Source organism: Oratosquilla oratoria, chromosome 1 (assembly GCF_046742065.1).
Source record: "Oratosquilla oratoria isolate Oo_2021 chromosome 1, ASM4674206v1, whole genome shotgun sequence".
NCBI classification, from domain to species: Eukaryota; Metazoa; Arthropoda; class Malacostraca; order Stomatopoda; family Squillidae; genus Oratosquilla; species Oratosquilla oratoria.
The window spans coordinates 84,743,271-84,767,479 of NC_134777.1; the positions used below are offsets into that span (position 1 = coordinate 84,743,271).

Consider the following 24,209-nt stretch of genomic DNA (forward strand, 5'->3'; position numbering starts at 1 on the left):
TTTTCATAATTTCTTCATCCATACAATAGAATGCAACTTTAATCTTCTGCATTAGTCCATATGTCTCCCACAATACAGCAGACATGACTGTCAGGTGACAGGTTGTCTTTTATCATGACTCCCAAGTCTTTCTCCCCTTTTACTTTTGTAATGGGTATGCTTCCCAAGGAATAGTTAATGATAGCCATTTGCCATTATTGCCCATTTCCAGTACTTTTCATTTTTTGGTATTGAACTTCATATCCCATTCTTGGCTCCATGCAAAAATAATATCTAGATCTTTTTGCAATATTCTATCATCCTTGTTTTTCACTTTTCTCGTGATTTTTACATCATCTGCAAACATATTGGTATAGGTTATTATTCCTTCCATCAGGTCATTAACATAGACAAGAAATATTATTGGTGCAAGCATTGAACCTTGTGGAACTCTGCTCATTACTGCTCTCCATCTTGACATCTTGTCCTTCATTACTGTCCTCATGTATCTCGTTAAACAACTGAAAAAAAATTCAACTCTACATGTCTTACAGAAAATCTGCTCCTCTATTTTGCGAATGTGTGTGTGTGTGTGTTTATATATATATATATATATATATATATATATATGTATATATATATATATATGTATATGTATATATATATATATAAAATATATATACACATACATATATATATATATGTATATATATATATATATATATATATATATATATATATATATATATATATTTAAGAAAGCATGCAGTGGACTTGTCTTTTGAAGTTTATTCCTACGTTTCAAACCCTGTTTGGGATTTGTCTTCAGAATAATACAATGGCAGCAATAGGAAATCTATATAAAAAGGGCATACCGGGTACATTGGGTTAGGTAACCCCAATAACCATTACACTCCCAAAAAATATATTTAAGTAGAACATTCAGTCACCATAGATACATATCACAAGAATTAAACATAGCATAATCAAAAATACCCAAAAATACTTTCAGATGGACACCATATTGCATAATTCACTGATCAATATTGGCATCAAATGGAATGGCATAGCAAATGATAGGATAGGCTGGAGAGGATTCCCTTATTGTGATAGTAATGAGAATTTTTGTGCTTTGAGTTAGTTATCGGTGCAGTTGTTTTGTTGCTGTGGTGGGTGGGATTTTGTCTTTTTACTTGTGTTTGTTTCATTACTATGTTGTAATTACCAGTTTTAGATTGATCATTGTTTCACTGGGCATTCTGTAATGTGGACACTTGGTCCATCCATGGTATATCACTCCTATGTTTATTTGTCCTTTCTTTGTGTGTTCTTTTTTGACAGAGAATGCTTTATGTATTTCAATCAGGGGGAAGCTGTATTTCCTACTTCATGTATTTGATGGAAAGTAACTTTTTACTTTTTTAATCATGTCTATGTGTGATAGCAGTGCATCTGATATTGTTATGTGGGATTCTGGCTTTAGACAGGTGTTTATTTCAGTCTGCATTGTATTTTCCAGCTTTGTTCTAATGATTGCACTGCAGTGTTAATTAGTGATGCATTTGATTTTGTTATGTGGGATTTGGCCTTTAGACTTGTGTCTATATCATTCTACATTGTACCTACCAGCTTTACATTATTGAATATATTGCTGTGTATTCTGTCATGTGGACTTTTGGTCCATCTTTGGTAGGTCCCTTATCTATATATGTTCTTTTTACATCTATGTTATAGCTTTGTTCTCTTGCATTACAGGTGAAGGGTAGTTAAATTATTTATTATGAATGGGGGGGGTTTGTCACATTAGTTTTAGTCACATTTATGTTTTAGTCTAAAGATTTCATTTGTTATTCTAATTCATGTTTATACCAATATGAATTTGTGAGCTGAGTGATAAGGTGCCCATCAGGAAGTATTTGGGGGAGGTATGTTTTTTCATTTGAAAACATATGTGTTTTTCTGAGTGAGTTAACTGTGCAGTTGGTTTTGTTATGTGGGATTCTGTCCTTAGTTGTGTGTTTATTTCATTCTAAGTTGTACTTCCCAGCTTTATGTTAATGAATGTATTGCATTGCATCCTGACATGTGGACTTTTGGTCTATCTTTGATAGGCCAATCACCTATCTATTCTTTCATTCTTCATATGTTTTTTCGTTGTATATTTGTTTCTATATTACGTGTTTTGTTCTCTCATATTACAGGCAGTGGGTAATTAAATTAGATTAGGAGGAGTTTTTTGCATAATCCTGGTCACATTGATATTTTAGTCTAAAGATTACATTTGCCATGCCATTCCACTTGATACCAATATTGATTTGTGAATTATGTGATATGGTGTCCATCTGGAAGTATTTTTGGGTGTTTTTGGTTATGCTATGTGTAATCCCTGTATTTACCTAGTTGTATTATTCAGGAAGGGAGCTATGCTCGTGGTGACCCGTCTTTGTATCTCTCAGCATCAAGTTTTTTTTCTTAAAATCTTGAATAATGTTTGCACACACTGTTTCTTTGTCTAATTTGTTCCAAGTATCTATCACTCTGTGGGGGTAGCATTTTTTTTTTTTTTTTTTTTTTTTTTTTTCTCTCTCTCCAGATCTCTTCTGTAATTATCTTTTTTTAGTTTCCTTTCATGTCCTCTTGTTTTTCCATTGTCCCATTTCAATGAATCATTCTTATCTAAGATTTCCATTCCCTTCATAATTCTATAGATAGTAGGTCTCTTTCCCTTCTTTGCTCCAGAGTTGGTCATTCTAATTTGGACAGTATGTTCATATGTCATTTTGGAAAGAGTTGGCGCCAGTTTTGTTGTTGCTCTTTGTGATATATTTTTGGTGACTGAGTGTTCAACTTTATGTATTTTGCGGGAGTGTAGTGGTGGGTTACCTAACCCAGTGTACCAGGTATGCCCCTTTTATATAGATTTCCTATTGCTGCCACTGTATTACCTTAAAGACGAACTCTGGACAGGGTTCAAAATGTAGGAATACGAGTCCAGTGTGCGCTTCATTATATATACAGTATATATATATATATATATATATATATATATATATATATATATATATATATATATATATGCATATATATATATGCACAAATTTCACAAGTCACACGTGAATCAGAAATATGCACAGTCCACTAGGAAAAGGAAAAACACACGGAGTCCGAGTATTTTCGTGATATATTCACATTATCAAGGAGTACAGAGAAGTGAGAAAAAAAAATGGAGATACAGAGTATAAATAGGACAAGAGAGACATTTACCCTCCTCTCAGAAGCCTGAAATAAATATATATATATATATATATATATATATATATATATATATATATATATGTATATATATGTATATATGTATATATATATCTTTACCTTTCCATCCTTTGCTTCCTCTCCCATCCTAGATTGACACCAGTGAAAGTCATCTAGCTGCTCATCCTTATGACGTTCATGGTGTTTCTATATCAAGTTTGATTATATTCCCTCCATCTTTTCATATGAGACCTGACAACAAACAAATGCTTCAATCTTCCAGTTTATGCAAACTAGTGACATAGAAACGGTTCTAATGTAATACAGTACAAAATTTCTTCCTAGAGAGATTTGCTGGAGGGCCAAAGGATTATTGCCAGCAGCTGTGGGACTAGGTGTCTAGGCAGTAAATACTGATTATCTAAATTATAGTTTTTAGTGATGTTTCATTGTAGAGTTCAAGTTGATTGATTAGAGGAAAATGCAGCAACACTGCTGATGTAGTGAAAAATAAAGATGTGAAATTTTTGCAAATGTTATTGGCCAAGTGATTCACCATGGTGTTGGATCATGTGCTGGACTAATGATTGATTACTCAGGTGAGAGCTCAGAATTCCTGTATTGCCTAATCTATGGGTAATACCAGAAATTGTACTATGAATTAGAGGAAGGAGATTTTACATTAATGAGTCTGAACAGAAGTCAATAGTTTATGATTCTTGGGAGATTGAAGGATATGGTCCCATTTCTAAGCTTTGTCCCTATCTTGGAAATTGTGAGAATGAGATGTGATTAAACCAGGGAATTATATATAGATTTAGAATTAGAAAAATGTGTGTGTGATGTTTGCTTCTTTGTTTATATGGTATCCTTTGTTATACATTCTGGAATCACTTGATGGTCACAGATGTGGATATAGTAGTCATTCTTGAAAAAAGAAAATAAATACTGCCCATAAACTTCTAGTTAGTGGTGCCAAAGTACCATAGATATCTGTACAAGGGGATATCTTGAGACAGTAGTGAAGCAAAAAGAGAAATGACAGAAATGAGGATGTGGCCAGAGGAATCAATTAGTCTGTAGAATTGTCAGGAATAAATGTAGGACACTGAACAAGTTTTTCCAGGTCATTCATTCAGGATAGAAATGTTGAAGGCTACTTCACCAGTTAGATGAGTAAATAAGGAGGAGTCACAGCTGGTGGATGAACATTGAAATCTCTTGATTTAGAGACTTCAGAGCAAGGAAAATGTTACAATGTATTCCACCTTGGAAATTGGGTAGTCAAAGAATTCTGGGTAGTCATTGGAGTCAGGTGAGACATGTATAGCACTGAGGTATTTAGTGGAAGAATTAAAATTTATTTCAAGCCAGATGGTTCAAATTTTGGAAACTTCAAGCTGCACCATGGGAGACAGGAAGATCATTGTACACATATGTGGAACAGCCAGCTTTGGATCAGAAATTAGAATAGGAGAAGTAAGAAACAGAATACAGATTGCTCTTTGTATTCCCAAACTTATTCTTGTTGTTCACTAGACCAGGGGTTCTCAGCCTTACTTGGCCCATTCACCCCTTTCACTATTTGTCAGAATGTCATTCCCCCCCTCCTTTCCAAGATTGTCTGTTTCAAAAGGTGCATTCTAAATAATATGCAAATATGACTAAAAACCCTTTTATTTTTTCCAAATTAGTATATATTTTTCCCAAATTAGTATAAATCCAGCCCAGGTGACAGGCCAGATAGGCCAAAACCTATAATTGCTTTCCTCACCCCGTAAGCTGACTGTGGTCACAAATCACTCCCAGAAATCCCAAAATTCCCCCCTGGGGGTGAATTTCACCCCTAATGAGAACCCCTGCACTAGACAGTCTGGCTGAGCAGTCCTGTTTTCCCTGAGGAATACCATGGTTGGAATGTGGTTTTCCCACAAATCCCTTATACATACATATACCAAGGGCTTTTTCCTCTATACAAGGGAGGTAGCCAAATTCAAAGGCATAAATCCACTCCCACCCATTTCACCCCCACATACTCCACTCCCATTCACCATCCCTCCCGCCCTCTTTTCTTGGCTCCTCCTGGATGACGGGTTATCCCTGCATCTCACCCACCACCCTGGGTCATCCCTGCATCTTGCCCACCACCCTGGTCAGAATTAATGCAGCAAGACACAGTACATCTACAGCAAGGCCACTTCATTTAATCAGCACCCACCCTCTCCATCCCTCATGCAGAAAAAGAGAAGATGGGGAGAAATCCCCTATAGATTGTATATTGTATTGTTGGAATGCTTGATTGTGTACAATGGAGACATCCATAATGTGTTTTATAGTATGGGGTGAAGTGTTTCATCCTGGACAATCTGTGATGCTGTTTTCCAGCCTCTTCCAGTAAATTAAAAGGGCTGGATGGTGGCTGCACCACATCCTGGCCACATGGACTCTGTCCTCTCAGGGGAGAAAGGATTCATAGGGATGTATATCTGGGTGTCTGGCATGCAGCACTGTGTTGTCTTTCAGCTTGGATTTACAGGCTACACAAATACAACACCTACAGACCATCCACACCATGAAACAGAAGTCCTCAAGATAAAGAATCACATTTACATGAGAGGCACACAAACACTTGCCACAGCCTCCAACAAACACAGCCCACCCACTACACTACATGGAAGAACACACACACACACCAAGAAACATCAAACCAACACCCAAATATGTATATCACACACAAGTGCTCTTCTCTTCTTCCACAAACACCAGACTCCAGCCATAACCATATCTCTCACTGCTCCATGAACAAGCTGAAAGAAAATAGTTTAGAAAATATGTGTTATTCCAGAGAGAGGAATTTTAATGGAGGGCATGGATATTGTAGAAATGAATAGAGTTAGAAGAAGCACTAAGACTCCTGGAATCATCAACCAAAAATTGAATCATACTGGGGATGTAATCAATCAATCATTGCCTCAAGTTTCACTGGCCACAATGGCTAGCAATGGTCCTTGGTCCCACAGATATCTTTTGGAAGAAACTTTGAACTGTTGTCTGCATTGTATCAATGTGGAACTGTTTCATTGTTACCAGCTGAAAGTTATAGGGAGTGGAGAGCAGTTGCTAGTTATCTGGTCATCATGTGTGAAAAAGTGTAAGAAATATAGCTGATGTTGATAAAGAGAGATCTTTGGACCAGTCTGAAGTGCCAGCTCCCTTGGCTGCACCTCCTAATGCAGGTGAGAGGGTTGATGAGTTTTGAAAATGGGCAGCTTTGCTGTCCATCTTGCAGGACCGCCACCTGAAGGTACCTGTCATTGATCCCAATGGGGATGTATTAATTCCACTATTTAATGGGTAACCCTGAGGCTATAAGGACTTCATTAGAGTCAGAGACAAAAAAGTATTTGTCTGTGAAGTGTAGTTATGAGTTAATAACTTTAAAAGGATCCTTATGAATAGGCTGTACTTCTCTCAGCATATTATTGTACAGTATATTGGAAGAAGCTAGTCTTGGGGAATTAAAAAGGGTCATGAGAAATAGGCATCTGGGAGTGGAGGCAGAGACTTGGAATTCAAGAGGGGCAGCGAAGAAAAGTTTAAATGTGGTTGAGATGAAATGTCAGGACTTCCAGAAGGCATTTGACAAAGTACCACATAAAAAAATTATAAGAAAGTTTGAAATAATAGGAGGAATACAAGGTAAGCTGCTGGAATGGATGAAGGATTTCTTAATTGGGAGAAAAATGAGAGTGGTACTTATAGACAAAAATTTGAACTGGGAAGATGTGAAGAGTGACGTCCCGCAAGGCTCTGTATTGGCTCCTTTAATGTTTGCCATATATATAAATGATATGGATGAGGGAGTAAATTGTTACATGAACTTCTTTGCTGACGATGCCAAATTACTCAAGAGAGTAAGAACAGAAGAAGATTGCAGATCACTTCAAGAAGACCTAGACAAAATATGGGAATGGAGTCAGAGATGGTAGATGAACTTCGACATTAAGAAATATAGCATAATGGGATTTGGAAAAAGCAAAAACAGAGTAGTGGGTCAATATAGAATTGGAAACAAGGAAGTCAAAAAAGTCAATTCAGAAAGGGACCTGGGAGTAATCATCTCAAGTGACTTGACACCTGATAAATATGTCAATAAATTATTTGGAGAGACTTTTAACTTGTTAAGATCAATGAAAGTAGCCTTCAACTACATGGATGAGGAGATGGTTAAAAAAATTGTGGTTACATTGATAAGACCTAAACTAGAATATGCTGCAACACTGTGGGCACTTAGCACAAAGAAGAAAATTAGAAAGAATCCAAAGAGCAGTGACAAAAATGGCACCTACACTGTCAAATCTGACATATGAACAAAGATTGGAGAAATTACATCTGTCAACACTGGAACAGAGAAGAGAAAGAAGTGATTTGTTGACCATTTACAGAATTATGAAAGGGATGGAAATTCTCAATACAGATGACTCATTAACCCATTCCATACGGTGACGCCTACGTAGGCATCATGAGGAGCAAGTGGGTACGCGAGGATGCCGACGTTGGTGTCTTGATTGTATTTATTGTTGTCGTACCTGCGTGACCCCCATACTCTGTAAACTGGCTTCATCATATTTTCTATGGTTATCAAAATTCACGGGTGAAAGTATTTATTTTTGTCGTGCCTGCGTGACCTCCATACTCTGTAAACTGGCTTCATCATATTTTCTATGGTTATCAAAATTCACGGGTGAAAGAGAACGAGCAATAGAGCAGTGACTTTATATTTTATAATGCGAGTATTATGGTGCAACATCACACGTCTGGCAGCTAATGCTGCCAGACGTGCGATGTGGCCCGTAGTGAAGGGGTTAACCACTTCCATATGGTGACGCCTACATAGGCGTCATGAGGAGCAAGTGGGTATGCAATGATGCCGACGTCGGCGTCTTGATTATATTTATTGTAGTCGTACCTACGTAACCTCCATTCTCTCTAAACTGGCTTCATCATATTTTCTATGGTTATCAAAATTCACAGGTGAAAGAGAATGAACGATTGAGCACTGACTTTATTTTTTATAATGCGATTATTATGATGCAACATTGCACGTCGGGCAGCAAATGCTGCCAGACGTGCGATGTGCCCCGGTGTGAAGAGGTTAAAGTGGGACAGAAGAGAAGTAAAAGGACTCGAAAAGAAGCTAAAGAGGGACAGTTACAGAAGAGACCTAAAAAGAATAGCTTCCCACATAGAGTGATTGACGTCTGGAACAAACTAAATGGAGAAACAGTGAGTGCCAAAACTATACACAATTTTAAGAATAAACTGGATGCGGAGAGATACAAAAATGGGTCACTACAAGCATAGCTCTCGTCCTGTAAAATACAACTAGGTAAATACAATTGCATGTCTGTACTCAGGACAACATCCAGCATTAAAACACTACCAACACAGACTAGGCCTGGCCACAGAAGTGCCCCCAGATGTAACCACCACACAAAGACACAGAATACCCCACATTACAATATCCTGCACTAAAAATCCTTAGACAATAACATGATATAACTTCCTGTAGTGATTTAAGGTCCTGTCCAGATGTTGTTGCTGGTTACACTGCATGTCTTCAAGAGAGACCAGGGGCAACAGATTGATTCTCTTCCATATGCACCCTCCCAAATTCTGCAACTAAATGTCTCAGTCTATCTTCTGACTGTGATACAAATGTTATGTCATCCACAAACAACAGTTGGCTCACCTCCCACTTCCCTCCACTCTTTTACTAGCTCCACCCTATACATTACATATTGAACAATCATGATAACACTACATAACCATAATATAGTTCCACTTTCACTTCACTCTGCTGAATCTCTATTTCCTACCCTCACATAAGCTCTTCTGTATGTATACCCTGATATATTAGTGATATATTGATGAAATATATTTTTTCTCAAACTTATATATATTATGTATATCCTTTATCCAGGTTCCTCATCCTGTGATATTTCGAGGTGCTGTCTTTGCAGACAATGCACGGTTTGACAGATGTTTGCAGTTATGGCTCCATGCCCTCCGCCTTAAGCAGTCCAACAAAGTCAGTGTTGTTAAAGATCTCCTACGATTTGCTCAGGTTTGTAATTAGAGTTTCATGTTCATGTAAATGTGTGGGATGAATTAAATAGTACTTCTGTACTTGGTAGTATAGGTAAACTCTACAATGAATGGCTTATTTCTGAGTGGGGGGAAAAAAGGTGTAGCTACTGAAAATTTTGTGTATGAACAACAGGCCTTATGGGAATTAACAGTATAGCTTCAGACCACCAAATAAGTCACCCTAAAAAACCCAAGTTTTAACCTAGATTTAGTGAAATCCCTTCCCCATTTACCTAGTTGTATTATAGGGGAAGGGAGCTATGCTCGTAGTGAACATCTTTGTATCATCCAGCATCAAGTTTGTTCTTAAATTCTTGTATAGTTTTTGCACACACTGTTGCTTCATCCAATTTGTTCCAAATATCCACCACCCTGTGTGGGAAACTATATATATATTTATATATATATATATATATATATGTATATATTTTTATTTTTTCCAGATCTCTTCTATAAAGATCCTTTTTGAGTTTCTTTTCATGTCCTCTTGTTTTTCTCTTATCACACTTTAATAAATCATCTCTATTGAGGACTTCCATCCCTTTCATAATTCTGTAAATGGTCATTAAATCTCCTCTTTCTCTTCTTTATTCCAGGGTTGGTAGTTTGAGTTTGGACAATCTTTGTATGTCATTTTAGAGTTGGTGCCATCTTTGTCGTTGCTCTTTGAATTCTTTCTAATTTCTTTATATTCTATTTTGTACTGGGTGTTTATAGTGTCACAACATACTCCAGTCTTGGTCTTATCAGTGTAACTAATATTTTTTTACCATTTCCTCATCCAAGTAGTCGAAGGCCACTTTCATCGATCTTAATAAGTTCAAGGTTTCTTCGACTATTTTGTTGATATGCTTGTCTGGTGACATGTCTTTGCTGTTGAGTATTCCTAGGTCCCTCTCCGACCTAACTTTTTTAACTTCCTTTGTACCAGTTTTATATTGCCCTGATATTCTATTTTTACTTTTTCCAAACTCCATTATATTACATTTCTTGATGTCGAAGTTCTCTTCCCACTTTTGACTCCATTCCCAGACTTTCCAGGTCTTCCTGTAATGGTTCAGTCTTCCTCTATACTTTAGTAGTTTTGCATCATCTGCAAAGAAATTCATATAACATTCCACACCTTCATCCATGTCATTTATATATATGGCAAACATTATCGGAGCCAATACAGGACCTTGTGGGACTCCACTTATTATTTCTTCCCAGGTCGAGTTTTTGTCTCTTAAGGGGATACGCGACACCTGGGGGGGTGAATTTGGTCAAGATATGGCATTTTTCAAAACTGTGTTCAAAATGTTCGTATACCACTTAGAAATAAATCCCGACAAATAATTTTCCAGCCGCGCGCAATTTAAAGGTCTTGGGTGAGGTTTAAAGGGACAGTGTTAAAGGCGCAACCCACACTAGACAGAGGCGTGCCATTTAGGACCTTCAGGCGCATCGAATAACGTTGAAATTTGATTGAATTTACGCTCGCCCAGTGCTTCAATGGCCAGTACGATGGTGGAGGGGAAGGGAGGAAGGTGGAGGGAGAAGTTTTGCCAACTTTGAGCGAAGCTAAGCGTCAGTTACCGGCTAGCTCTGAAAGGAAAAGTGCGCATGTCTCATGAGCTCTCATTGCAATCTATTACTTTAGCTAGTACATATTACTCTTTAGTACAGTCATCATGGGAAGCAAAAAGAATAAAAGAACATCCACAATGACAAAAAAACAGCAGTTAAAGATGGCAAGCAGTCAAAGACGACTAGCCAAGACCTCACCACCTCTCACTCCACCACCGCCCTCACCTGCACCTCTGTGACAGTGACAGAGGTAAAGGACAACATTAGACTAAACAATTCAAAGAGGAAGATTAAATCCAAAGAAGAAAGCAAGAGGAAAAAGATCAAGGCTATACAGGAAGAAGAGAGAAGAAGGGACATCATATGATGCTGGAGGGGGTGCCCTACCAACATAGATTGGTGAGGGGAATCTGATGAGGAAAGAGAAGGCGCCCACTGCTAGAAAATAAACCTCTTTCCAATGATTTAGATACCCTGAAGACCCCCAGCAGTGAGGTTTCATATGAAGAAACCGCCAAAGGTGCAAAAAAGCAAATTATATGATGGTGTCGTCTGTGCGTCGTCACTACTGTGATATACTTATACTTTAGTTTTTCAGTATTTAAAGTACTTATAATTAAAATATGTTGATGATTTTTACTGTACTTACTCATTATATAATAAGAATTAAGCCATGAAAAAATCAGTCAAATTGGTGAAACTATAAGCAAGGTACAGATATATTTATATTTCAAGTTGCCATATCTCCGTTCGATATTTTTAAACTTTTTTTTAATCATAAAAAATCTAAAATACATCAGATTTAGATGAAACTTACAGGGAATATTACTTTTAGTAACTGCTAGGGCCGATCGTTCGAATATTTTGAATAGGATGAAAGAGTTCGGAGTAATAATGGAAACAAGACCAAAAAAAAATTATTTTTCACGATTTTTGCCGGACATTAAAATTGAAATGCCTATATGCAAAAGTATAAAGGAAATTGTTCAATTACTCAATGACCGGCCCTAGGTGTGCCTACTGACTAATCATAGCCAAAATATAAAACAAATTGGTCCATGTATTATGGTGCTGTGCACTTTTAAATGTCGCTACTGGTATATGTACATGTGTACATATGTACATGTGTACATACATGATTCTGTTTCACCTAAAATGTAGGCAACATGGATACCTATTTACCTGAGAAGTTTCAGCTCTTTACTCTAAATAGTTTAGAAAATGACCTCCAGGTGTCGCGTACCCCCTTAAGTACCACTCTCATTTTTCTCCCGTTCAAGAAATCTTCCATCCAATTTAATAACTTTCCCTGTACACCACCTATTGTTCCAATTTTTCTCAGTAGCTTTTTGTGTGGTACTTTATCAAATGCTTTTTGTAGATCTAGGAAAGCAGAATGTGCCCATCCATCCCTTTCTTGCATTATTTCTATTAGCCTCGAGTAGAAGCAAATCAAGTTAGTGGCACATGATCTTCCATGTCTGAAACCAAATTGTTTTGGATTCATTATATTATTTTCTTCCAGGTGTTTAAACCGTCTGCTTTTGACAACTTTTTCACATATTGTGCTTGTAAGGGAGACCGGTCTATAGTTAGTTGGATTTTCCTTGTCCCTTTATATATTGGTACAATATTTGCATTTTTCCAATCTTGTGGTACCTTTCCTTCTTTGAGTGAGTAGTCAGTTATCTTATATATTTTGTCCATTAACTCATATATTCTTTTAATATCCAATTTACAATTCCATTGGGACCATGTGATTTTCTGACATCAAGGTTTTTTATTTGGTCCCATATTTCCTTCTGTGTCACAGTTATTTCTTTCATTAGGGGGGATCTTTCTGTCCTTCCTCCCAATATTGTGTACTTTTAATTGTGAATACAGATTTAAAATGTTTTTTCATAATTTCAGCCATTTCTACATCTATATCTCAAGTTTCATTATTAAATGAAAAACTTGCAGGCCCACAATGGCTAGCAATGGTCCTTGGTGCCACAGATATCTATTTCTTGTTTATCTTTTAGTTTACCATTCACATACCTATAGAATAGTTTCTCTTTTCTTCCCTGCATATTTTTACATACTCATTTCTTAGTTTTATATATATTTGTCACTTTTTCCCCCATCTTTTCCAAGCATTGTCTCTTCTATCTTTAGCCATACTACGTTTTTTGTTGTACCAGCATTTAATGTACACCCTTTCTTGCTTCTGCCTTGGTACATATTTGTTTATTCCCTCGTTATAAATTTCTTTTAATATGTTCCATTTCTCTTCCATCTTTGTTTCTTCATTTAAGAAATTTTCCTTGTTTACATTTTGAAAGAGTCTTTTGAGTTTCTCAAAATCCATTTTGTTGTACATTAGTCTTCCTTTTCTATGTTTCTCATTTCTTCTCCAATAAATTCTTTTAGTTTGAACTCAATTAGTATGTGGTCACTCTTCCCAATTGGTGTCTTATATTCCATTTTATCCACAATTTCAGGCTCAGACATAAATATTAAATTAGTCTTGACAGTTCTTCATTGTTTTTTACGAGGTATTTTCCTTTACCCATTGAGTCCTTGTGTATTCAATGGTCATATCCAGTAGCATGTTTCCCCTAAGGTCTTCTCCAACTTTCACTGTCATTTCTTCTCAACATATTTCTTTTGAGTTAAAGTCACCCACAATTACTATGTTTCCTCCTGAAATTCAATGCATTCTTTGTATTTTCCAACATTTTGGAATGATCACTCTCTGCCCAAGACTGTTTTTGGGGGCACATATATTACTACAAATTTTCTACTTTTCATCTCATTGTTTTCAACTTTTATCATAATCAGTTCTACATTATTTTTTCCTTCTGTTATCTTTGTCACATTTAAACCTTTCTTAGTAAAAAACATGGCTCCACCTTGTTTCTCCTATTTTTCATCTAGTGGTTGTATAGACCTTGTCCCACAGTATTTGGTGGTCCGAGTGGACCTTTTAATTTCATCTCCACAATATCCATAATGTCTGGTTTCTCTATTGCCAGTTAGTCATTTAATTTGTTTAGCCCTGAAATCATTACGTCTATGTTAGTATATGTTATTCTTTTATTTTTCCCTTTCTCCTTTTTTTTTTTTTTTTTACAATTTACTCAGGTCTAGTACTCTCTAACAAGAGTAGAAAATAAAAGGTAAAAAGTGCAAATGGAGAGATGATAATGGATGGAAAAGTAGTGAGAGGACAGTGGGCAGAATATTTTAGGGAGTTGCTAAATGTGAAAGAGGATAATGAGGGAAAGGTAGTTGCAGTGGGAAGTGCTAAGAAAATGACCGCGATGAGTGAGGAAAATGGAGGAGAAATAAGGAATGATGAAGTGAAAGCAGCTGTTAAGATGGTGAGAGCAGGAAAGGCACCTGAGTTGGATGGATGCCATGCAGAATGTCTGAAAAAAGGAGGTACAGTGATGGTGGACTGGCTGGTGAGGTTATTTAATGTTTGTTTAAGAGAGGGTAGAGTGCCGGAGGAATGGAGGAGTGCCTGTATAGTAAATGGGGACAAGTGTGAGTGCAGTAGTTTCTGAGGGATCAGCTTATTAAGTGTAATCAGGAAGGCTTATGGGAGGGTCTTGAGAGGATTAGGCGAGGAGCAGAGGAAGTAATTGGTGAGGAACAGTGGGTTTAGGGCAGGTAGGGGGTTGTGTAGATCAGATTTTTGTGGTAAGACAGATATGTGAGAAAACTATAGGAAAAGGTAAGGATGTTTTTTGGGCTTTTATGGATCTGGAAAAGGCTTATGACAGGGTAGACAGGAAGGCACTGTGGGAGGTACTGCAGGTATGTGGGATAGGAGGAAAGCTGTTAAGAGCAATCAAGAGTAGTAGATCTTGTGTTAGGATTAGAAATGGAGAGAGTGAGTGGTTTGAGGTAAAGGTGGGACTTTGTCAGGGATGTGTTATGTCACCCTGGCTGTTCAATTTATACATGGAGTGGTGCAAGAGGTGAATGCAAGGGTAGTGGGTTGGTTATTGGAGATGGTTAGAGAAAGTGGAGAGAAGTGGGAGATAAGCCAGTTTTTTTTGCTGATGACACTGTGCTTGTAGCAGGATCAGAGGAGGGATTGAGGAAGTTAGTGACAGAGTTTAGGAAGGTGTGTGAAAGAATGAAGTTGAAGATAAATGTGGGTAAAAATAAGATGATGAGATGTACAAGGGTTGAGAGTGGCAGCAGGCTGGAAGTGAGTATTAAGGAAGAGAGACTGGAGGAAGTGGATAGTTTTAGATACTTAGGTGCGAGTGTGGCGAGAAAGGGAGGAGTGGAGGTGGAGGTAGAATGTAGATTGTGAGAAGTGAGTAAATGTCTTGGTGGATTAAAAAGTGTAATGAAAAATAGACATTTGGGATTGGATGCTAAGAGGACATTGTATGAATGAGTGATTGTGCCATCATTATTGTATGGGGCAGAAACATGGAGCATAAGAGAGGAAGAGAGGAGTTTTAATATATTTGAGATGAACAGGCAAGAATTGGTTTACTAATAGGCATTGGTGGGCGTTGCGATAAGTAAAGCAATAATATCGCTTTAACCGGAAAAATGTATCGCTTATATTTATCGCTTTCAAATTTCCCGCGATAAATCCAGCGATAAAGTAGAAGACGAAAAACCGTTACGGCGGGAGGTTACAGGCTCATTGTTACGCGGCAAACAGATATGGTGTTTTAAGTGTAAAAAAAGAGGTTTTTAAATGGATAAGTAGCAAAAATTTAGTATTTTTGTATTTATCGCAGGATTTATCGCTTTAAGGTATCTTGGAAATTTATCGCTTTATCATTATAGGACTAATTTATCGCTTTCCATTATTGCTTTATCGCAAAATTTATCGCTGCTCACCACTGCTAATAGGGTGGTTGACGAATGGATTAAACTTAGTAACCATATAGTAAGCACTGAAACTATCAGTTGTTTTAAGAAACTATTAGACAACTTTATGGATGGGGATGACAGGTGGTGATGGATATGGAGCTTCCTAGTGTAGGCCTTAGGGTCTCTTGCAGTCTCCTTCATTCTTATGTTCTTATAGGGGTTACCAGGCTAGAGTGAGAAATAAGGTGAGGAGAACAGGGATGGAAAGGGAGGTGGGAGATAGGGTTGAAGAAATATTAGGATGGTTTGGACATATGGAAAGAATGAGTGAAGATTAGTAAAAGAGGTGTGGAAGGCAGAGGTGGAAGGAGTAAATATGAGGGTTTGACCTAGGATGAGATGGATGGATGGGGTAAAAGGGGCATTGGGAAAGAGGGGAATGTCAGTTGAGGAAGGACAGGAGAGAACAGAAGATAGGGGTGAATGGAGAATGGTTTTGTATGGATGGTGCTGCAATGCATGAGGGGGAGTGGGTGGGGGATGGGGGTGAGGGAGTATGTATGAAATAAATTGACGCAGCCCAAAGAGATTTCTTCCCATCTTCTCCTTCTCTGCATGAGGGGACTGAGAGGAGGGTAGCCAAGTTAATGAAGCAGCCTTGCTGTGGATGTGCTGTGTTTTGTGATACTGCTTCTGACCCAGGGGATTGGACAAGATGCAGGGACAACCCGACCCTTGTCTTTTGGCTACCTCCCGTGTAAGGGAAAAATGAGCCTCTGGTATATGTATGTATGTATGTATTTCTGTGTCACCATTATTTCTTTCATTTTGAGGGATCTTTCTCGCTGTCCTTACTCCCAAATTTGTGAGCTTTCAAGTGTAAATACAGACCTAAAATGCCTGATCATAACTTAAGCCATTTCTACATCATCTATATATTCTTTATTTCCTTCATGCAGTTTCACTATTTCATGTTTGTCTTTTAGTTTATCATTTACATATCTGTAAAATAGTTTAGGTCAGTCTTTGCATTTATCTATTATCTCCTTTTTGTAGTTTTTTTTTTTCCTCCCAGCTTATATCTACATATTCATTTCTCAGTTTGATGTATGTTTGCCATTTGGTAATCTTTTTTTGTATTTTTTCCATTTTTTCCAGGCTTTGTTTCTTCTATCTTTAGCCTCACTACACTTTTTATTGTACCAACACTTTATGTAAACCCTTTTTTATTTTTTATTTTAATATGTTCCATTTCTCTTCCATCTTTGTTTCTTCATTTGAAAAAAATTTCCTGTTAGTATTTTGAAAAAAAAAAATATTCTAAGTTTTGCAAAGTCAGTTTTGTTATACATTAATCTTCCTTCTCTATATTTCTCATTTCTTCTCACATCATTTTTAGTTCAAACTCTATTAGTATGTGGTCACTCTTCCCAACTGGTGTCTTGTAATTCATTTTTTCCATGATTTCAGGCTCAGATGTGAATATTAAGTCTAGTCGTGACAGTTCTTCATTGTTTCTATATCTGGTATTTTCCTTGACCCATTGAGTCAATGTATAATCAATGGTCATATCCAGTAGAGTGTTGCCCCAGAGTTCCTCTCCACCTTTTACTGTCATTTCTTCCCAATTTATTTCCTTTGCATTAAAGTCACCCATAATTACTATTGTTTCCTCCATTTATCAGTAACTAATGATGCATTCTTTGTGTCTACCAGTAATTTGGTATGATCACTATCAGACCAAGCCTGTGTTTTTGGGGGCACATATACTACTATAAATTTTCTACTTTTCATATTACTATTTACAACTTTAATCATAATCATTTCCACATTATGTTTTCCTTCTGTTATCTTTGTACAGGTTAAACAATGTGGTAGTAGAACTGGGCCCATTATTGTTGTTGTTCCCAAGGCTGTCTGACCAAGCAGTCCCATCTCTGAGGAATGCCATGGCTCGAACAAGGTCTTTTCACAAATCCTTTATAGAGTGTATATTGTGATGTTGGCATGTGTGATTGATTGTGTATGATGCAGTCTTCCATAATGTGTTGCATAGTCTGGAGTGAAGTGTTGCATCCTGGACAGTTATCTGCGATGTTGTCATCCAGTGTCTTCTGGTAGCTTAGACGGGCTGGATGGTGGCTGCACCACAGTCTGGCCAGGTGGACTCTGTTCTTTCAGGGAAGAGAGGATTCAGAGGGATGGATATTGGGGTCTGACATGCAGTGATGTATTGTCTTTCAGTTTGTTGATAGAGCAGTGAGTGATATGATTATGGATATGCTTCTGGAGGCTGGTGTTGGTTGTGGAGGAAGAGAAGAGAGTATTTTTGTGCGATATAGGTATTTGGGTGTTGTTTCGAGAGCATTGGATTCATGGTGTAATTGGTCTGTAGGTCTTGTATATGTGCATCTGGCAGTGCCTATGCTCATATGTAAACAAGAGTCTTCCAAAACCAAGACATCAGAACTGACACGAAAATGCTGGCTTACAAGGCAGTCATAATCCAAACACTGCTATATGCATTAGAGATATGGACCCCATATTGTCATCATCTCAAAACACTTAAAAAGTTCTACCATTGAAGTCTCAAAAGCATCCTCAAGATCAGCTTAGAGGGCCAAAGAACCAATGTCAGTGTCCTGCAAGAAGCCAATATGACTAGCATTGAAGCCTGCATAATTGACAACCAGATAGACTGAGAGATAGTGCAGTCACATTGTAAAAAGGAATGATGACTTTCAAAGCAAGTCTTGTACTCTCAACTCAAAAAAGGCAAGCAGAGCAGGGGCAGCTAGCAGAAGCAGTACAAAGATGTCCTCAAAGCTAACCTAAAGATATGTAACATCGATCCCAATAACTGGGAGGATAATGTAAGAGACAAACCACTCTGGAGGACCAAAACCAGAGAGGACGCAGAGTCCTTTAAAACCAAACAATGTGAAGAACTGGAAAAGAAGTGCAGAAAAAGGCACAAAAATGAACAACAACCACAACCACCTTTACCAGTTCAAATTATATGCCCCCACTGCAACCAGAGCTTCAGGGTTAGAATTGGACTTATCAGCCATGTGAGGACTCAGTTGACAATGAAACCTTTTATGGAAATGTGACTGTCTACAAAAACCTTCATCCTCTATATTAAGGGAATCCCATGACAATGACGGCATCATATTGTTTTATATCTTGTAAATGGCTTGTAAAAATAGACCAAAAACCTATGAAGGTGAGGACTGTGAAGGCCTTTTTTTTCTCTCTCTATAAATGTAGCCAAATTATAGGGAAGACATGTTATATACCTGTGTTATATGGTAGGAAATACAGTAAGTAATGTAAAGAAATGTGAAGGCAGATGTAGGTTGTATGATATATTCTAGTATTCTTTTCTTCTAGGTGTTCTCCCAGATGTTGCATGTTGGTGTTGAGTTAGAATTCCTTCCTGTTCATGAAGTATTAGAAGCTACAGTGCTTGAGCTTGAACGTGACAAAGAGAAAATACACAGCCCTGGACCCAAGGATGATGTTGATACAATTAAAGTATGTGCAGGAACTATATTTTACTGAGTGTAAAATTAACAGATAGACTGAGAGATAAAGTGCTCAGTTACTGCTTATATATTTTATGAAAAATAGAACAAATATATATACTGTGTATATATATATATATATGTGTGTGTGTGTTTTTTTCATGATTCAAAGAAAATTTGTATATTTTAGTTGTTTAACTTTGATATGTTTGATAATTTATTGTACAAGATTTTAGCAGAAAGGTATATGCAATCATTGTGGCAGAGATGCTAAACAACAGAAGGATATTCTGAAACCAAATTGGTTTATAAATGGTTGATTGGTCTGATGTGTTTGAGAAGGAACTGATTACTTCCCTGTTTATATGTTTACAAACAGGATGAACTTGAGAGCAATATGGTGACTGGGTTGTACCTGATTATGATTGCTGTTCGTGTAGCTAAGGGGCGGATGGCAAATTCATCATCTAACAAAATAGTACCAACAGAGCAGACAAGACATACCATTGGTGATAATGAGGCTAAAGTACATCAGACAGTTTACAAGTAAGTTGAAATATATTGAATTTCCCTGTGTGCTTTTGTCTTCTCTCTCTCCCCCTGTCCCCATTCTTTCTCCTCTCTCCCCATCTCTTCCCATCTCCCTTCCCCCCCACTCTTTCTTTCTCCCTCTCAATCTCACTCTCTTATCTCAAACACCAAGGCCAAACAGCTATAAGAGCCTACTGACATTTTAAACTTCTTTTTGCACAACAAATTCGATGAGGCAACAGTGTATGCAAAAACCATACAAGAATTTAAGAACAAACTTGATGCTGAAAGATACAAAGATGAGTCACTACATGCATAGCTCCCTTTCCGTATAATACAACTAGGTAAATACTATGGACACCTAGTACAAAAAAGAATATAAAGAAATTAGAAAGAATCCAAAGAGCATGACAAAGATGGCACCAACACTCTAAATTAACATTGAACAAAGATTGTCCAAACTGGAACTACCAGCCCTGGAACAAAAAAGAGAAAGAGGAGATCTACTGGCCATTTACAGAATTATGAAAGGGATGGAAGTCCTTGACTGAGAAGATTTATTAAAGTGGGATAAAAGAAAAAGCAAGAGGACATGAAAAGAAACTCAAAAAGGATAGTTATAGAAGAGATCTGAAAAAAGAATAGTTTCCCACACAGAGTGGTAGATATCTGGAACAAATTGGATGAGGCAACAAGGCAACAGTGTGCAAAATCAATACAAGAATTTAAGAACAAACTAGATGCTGAAAGATACAAAGACGAGTCACTACAAGCATAGCTCTCTTTCCGTATAATACAACTAGGTAATCTGGAAAAGAGCTCACATAATCCTAATCTTGAAATCAAACAAGCCACCTGAAAACTCTGCATCATACTGGCCAATCTCACTACTAACCACCACATTCAAACTAGTGGAAAAGCTGATAGCAGCAAGAATCAAATCAGAAATACCTACCTCCCCCAGCCAACATGAATTCAAGGAAGGCCACTCTACCAAAACACTGGTCACAAACATCAAATACCAGATGGATTTACATACATATACCAACAACTTTTCCCCCTTAAGGGGGTACGCGACACCTGGAGGTCATTTTCTAAAATATTTAGAGTAAAGAGCTGAAACTTCTCAGGTAAATAGGTATCCATATTGCTTACATTTTAGGTGAAGCAGAATGATGTATGTACATATGTACACATGTACGTATACCAGTAGCGACATTTAAAAGTGCACAGCACCATAATACGTGGACCAATTTGTTTTATATTTTGGCTATGATTAGTCAGTAGGCACACCTAGGGCCGGTCATTGAGTAATTGAACAATTTCCTTTATACTTTTGCATACAGGCATTTCAATTTTAATGGCTGGCAAAAATCGTGAAAAATACAATTTTTTTGCTCTTGTTTCCATTATTACTCCGAACTCTTTCATCCTATTCAAAATATTCGAACGATCGGCCCTAGCAGTTACTAAAAGTAATATTCCCTGTAAGTTTCATTTAAATCTAATGTATATTAGATTTTTTATGATTAAAAAAAAGTAGAAAAATATCGAACGGAGATATGGCAACTTGAAATATGAATATATCTGTAACTTGCTTATAGTTTCACCAATTTGACTGATTTTTTCATGGCTTAATTCTTATTATATAATAAGTAAGTACAGTAAAAATTATCAACATATTTTAATTATAAGTACTTTAAATACTGAAAAACTAAAGTATAAGTATGTCACAGTAGTGACGACGCACAGACGACAACATCATATAATTTGCTTTTTTGCACCATTGGCGGTTTCTTCATATGAAACCTCTCTGCTGGGGGTCTTCAGGGTATCTAAATCATTGGAAAGAGGTTTATTTTCCAGTAGCGGGCACCTTCTCTTTCCTCATCAGATTCCCCTCGCCAATCTATGTTGGTAGGGCACCCCCTCCAGCATCATATGATGTCCCTTCTTCTTTCTTCTTCCTGTATAGCCTTGATCTTTTTCCTCTTGCTTTCTTCTTTGGATTTAATCTTCCTCTTTGAATTGTTTAGTCTAATGTTGTCCTTTACCTCTGTCACCGTCACAGAGGTGCAGGTGAGGGCGGTGGTGGAGTGAGAGGTGGTGAGATCTTTAGTCGTCTTTGACTGCTTGCCATCTTTAACTGCTGTTTTTTGTCATTGTGATGTTCTTTTGTTCTTTTTGCTACCCATGATGACTGTACTAAAGAGTAATATGTACTAGCTAAAGTAATAGATTGCAATGAGAGCTCATGAGACATGCGTACTTCCCTTTTCAGAGTTAGCCGGTAACTAACGCTTAGTTTCGCACAAAGTTGGCGAAATATTCTCCCTCCACCTTCCTCCCTTCCCCTCCACAATCGTATTGGCCGTTGATACACTGGGCGAGTGTAAATTCAATCAAATTTCAACGTTATTCGCTGCGCCTGAAGGTCCTAAGTGGCACGCCTCCTTCTAGTGTGGGTTGCACCTTTAAATCTGTCCCTTTAATCCTCACCCAGGACCTTTAAATTGCGCGCGGCTGGAAAATTATTTGTCGGGATTTATTTCTAAGTGGTATACGAACATTTTGAACACAGTTTTGAAAAATGCCATATCTTGACCAAATTCACCCCCCCAGGTGTCGCGTACCCCCTTAAAAGGGAGATAGCAAAAAAACAAAGGCATAAAATCCATTCCCACCCATTCATGCCCACATACTCCACTCCCATTCACCTCCCTCACACCCTCTTACCTCGGCTTCTCCTGGATGATGGGTCATCCCTGCATCTCCCCCACTGCCTTGGTATATGCAGGTGGCTAATAAAAGTATATTACAAGGGAAAATAGAGTATTTAATAATGTAAAGCACTACAACAAAAACATGTGTACACTTTGAAGACGTAATGGAAACTGATGCCACTTTGGGTTGGCAGGAAAAACATACACAACCACATGGAAGTGCAATTACTACAGTAGTTTGAACAAATTAATATAAATCAATTTCATAGTATTTATATACAAAAGGGAAAAGCATGTTTTTCCCAGTCTACTCACAAGTTCAATGCATGACAGTCGTACAATGCCTTTAGCATGCACATACACTACAACACAGTCGTAAGCAGTCGCAGAGGAAGGAGGTGCCAACAGCGAGCTCTGCACTAGTGCTTTGTTGCTATTACTGGAAAAAATGCCTTGTCATTTTCGGGGTGCAACAATATGTTTTCGTGTGATCAGTAAGGTATGTATCCAGTCCGGTTTTTAGAATCATAGTTTTAGCACAAAATGGAAAGTAGCAAAGAAGAAAAAAGCATCAACGAATCAACCAAGAGGGGATAGGATATATCCAGAGTTGAGTCCCCATTGGGAGTTAAAACAAAAAAAAAAGTTTAAATTATACTCAGAGGACGACTAGCAGGTATGTCAATAATGATTTATTTTCGGGATTTAGGTGGCAAGGGGAATCTATGGATAAGTTCGACCATAAATCTTTACAACTAGAGGTGTCCAACTCACGCACAACTAACGAGGTGATACTAAAACAATTAAACAATCTAAAAAGTGAACTCAGTACAATAAAAAGAGAAAATGAAAGAAAGGAAAATGAGGTTAGAAATACAAATGAAGAACTGAAGAAAAAGGTTAAAGAACAATTACAATTAGCAATTGAAAAGATGGAAGAATCAAATGAAATAAAAAATCAGTGGAAACAGGAACATGAAAATCAAAAACTCACTCAAATAGTACAGCAGCAGGTAGAAGAGAATGCTAAGGAAACAGTGATCAAGGTGATTTACGGTATCAACGAAAAACACAATGCACACAAATACCAAAGAGAAAAGGTAGAGAAAGAAATTGCAAAGAAGATACTAAAAGTGGTTCAAGACGAGGAACAGATTCTGGGAAAGGAAATCGATGGCGTGTATAGGATGGGTGCGTACTCAAAAAAAAAAAAAAAAAAAACTACAGACCAATGAAAATCAAACTAAGAACTCAAATGATAGTGGAAGATACTATCAAAAGCGGGAAAACTAGCAGTGAAAAATACAAAAATGTGTGGATAAAAAGGAAATGAATGAAGAGGAAATAGAGAAAGATAGGGCATTGAGAAGTGAAGCCAAGGAAAAACATTAGAAAAAAAAACGGAGACTGATTTTTTTTTTGGGGGGGGGGGGGCTAGTGCTGGATCTGAGACTGAGAAAATGGTAATCAGAAAAACGGAAACATAAACCAAAAAAGAGAACAAAAGAAAAAATTAAAAGTGGCATATACAAACATGGACAGTATGATTTCTTATTTCCATGTGTATCATAAAAGTCATCTAAATCGGATGAAGTGAGATGATGGAAGTCCTGTTTCTGCATTTTTCTCCCATGAAGACTTGAGACATGCC

The 24,209-nt window shown here is 37.4% G+C and overlaps 1 protein-coding gene across 3 annotated transcripts in view; it reads left to right on the plus strand.

The window, feature by feature from the left end:
* LOC143019068 (protein fem-1 homolog B-like) overlaps positions 1–24,209 on the plus strand; it is a 174,318-nt gene that overhangs the window by 88,190 nt on the left and 61,919 nt on the right. For 2 of the 3 annotated variants that reach the window (XM_076174799.1, XM_076174915.1), the window contains 3 exons: positions 9,215–9,358; positions 19,171–19,314; positions 19,684–19,850. In XM_076174799.1, coding sequence (XP_076030914.1) covers positions 9,215–9,358; positions 19,171–19,314; positions 19,684–19,850 — 455 coding nt within the window. The remainder of the gene's footprint in view (positions 1–9,214; positions 9,359–19,170; positions 19,315–19,683; positions 19,851–24,209) is intronic. The other variant, XM_076174843.1, reaches the window with a different exon arrangement.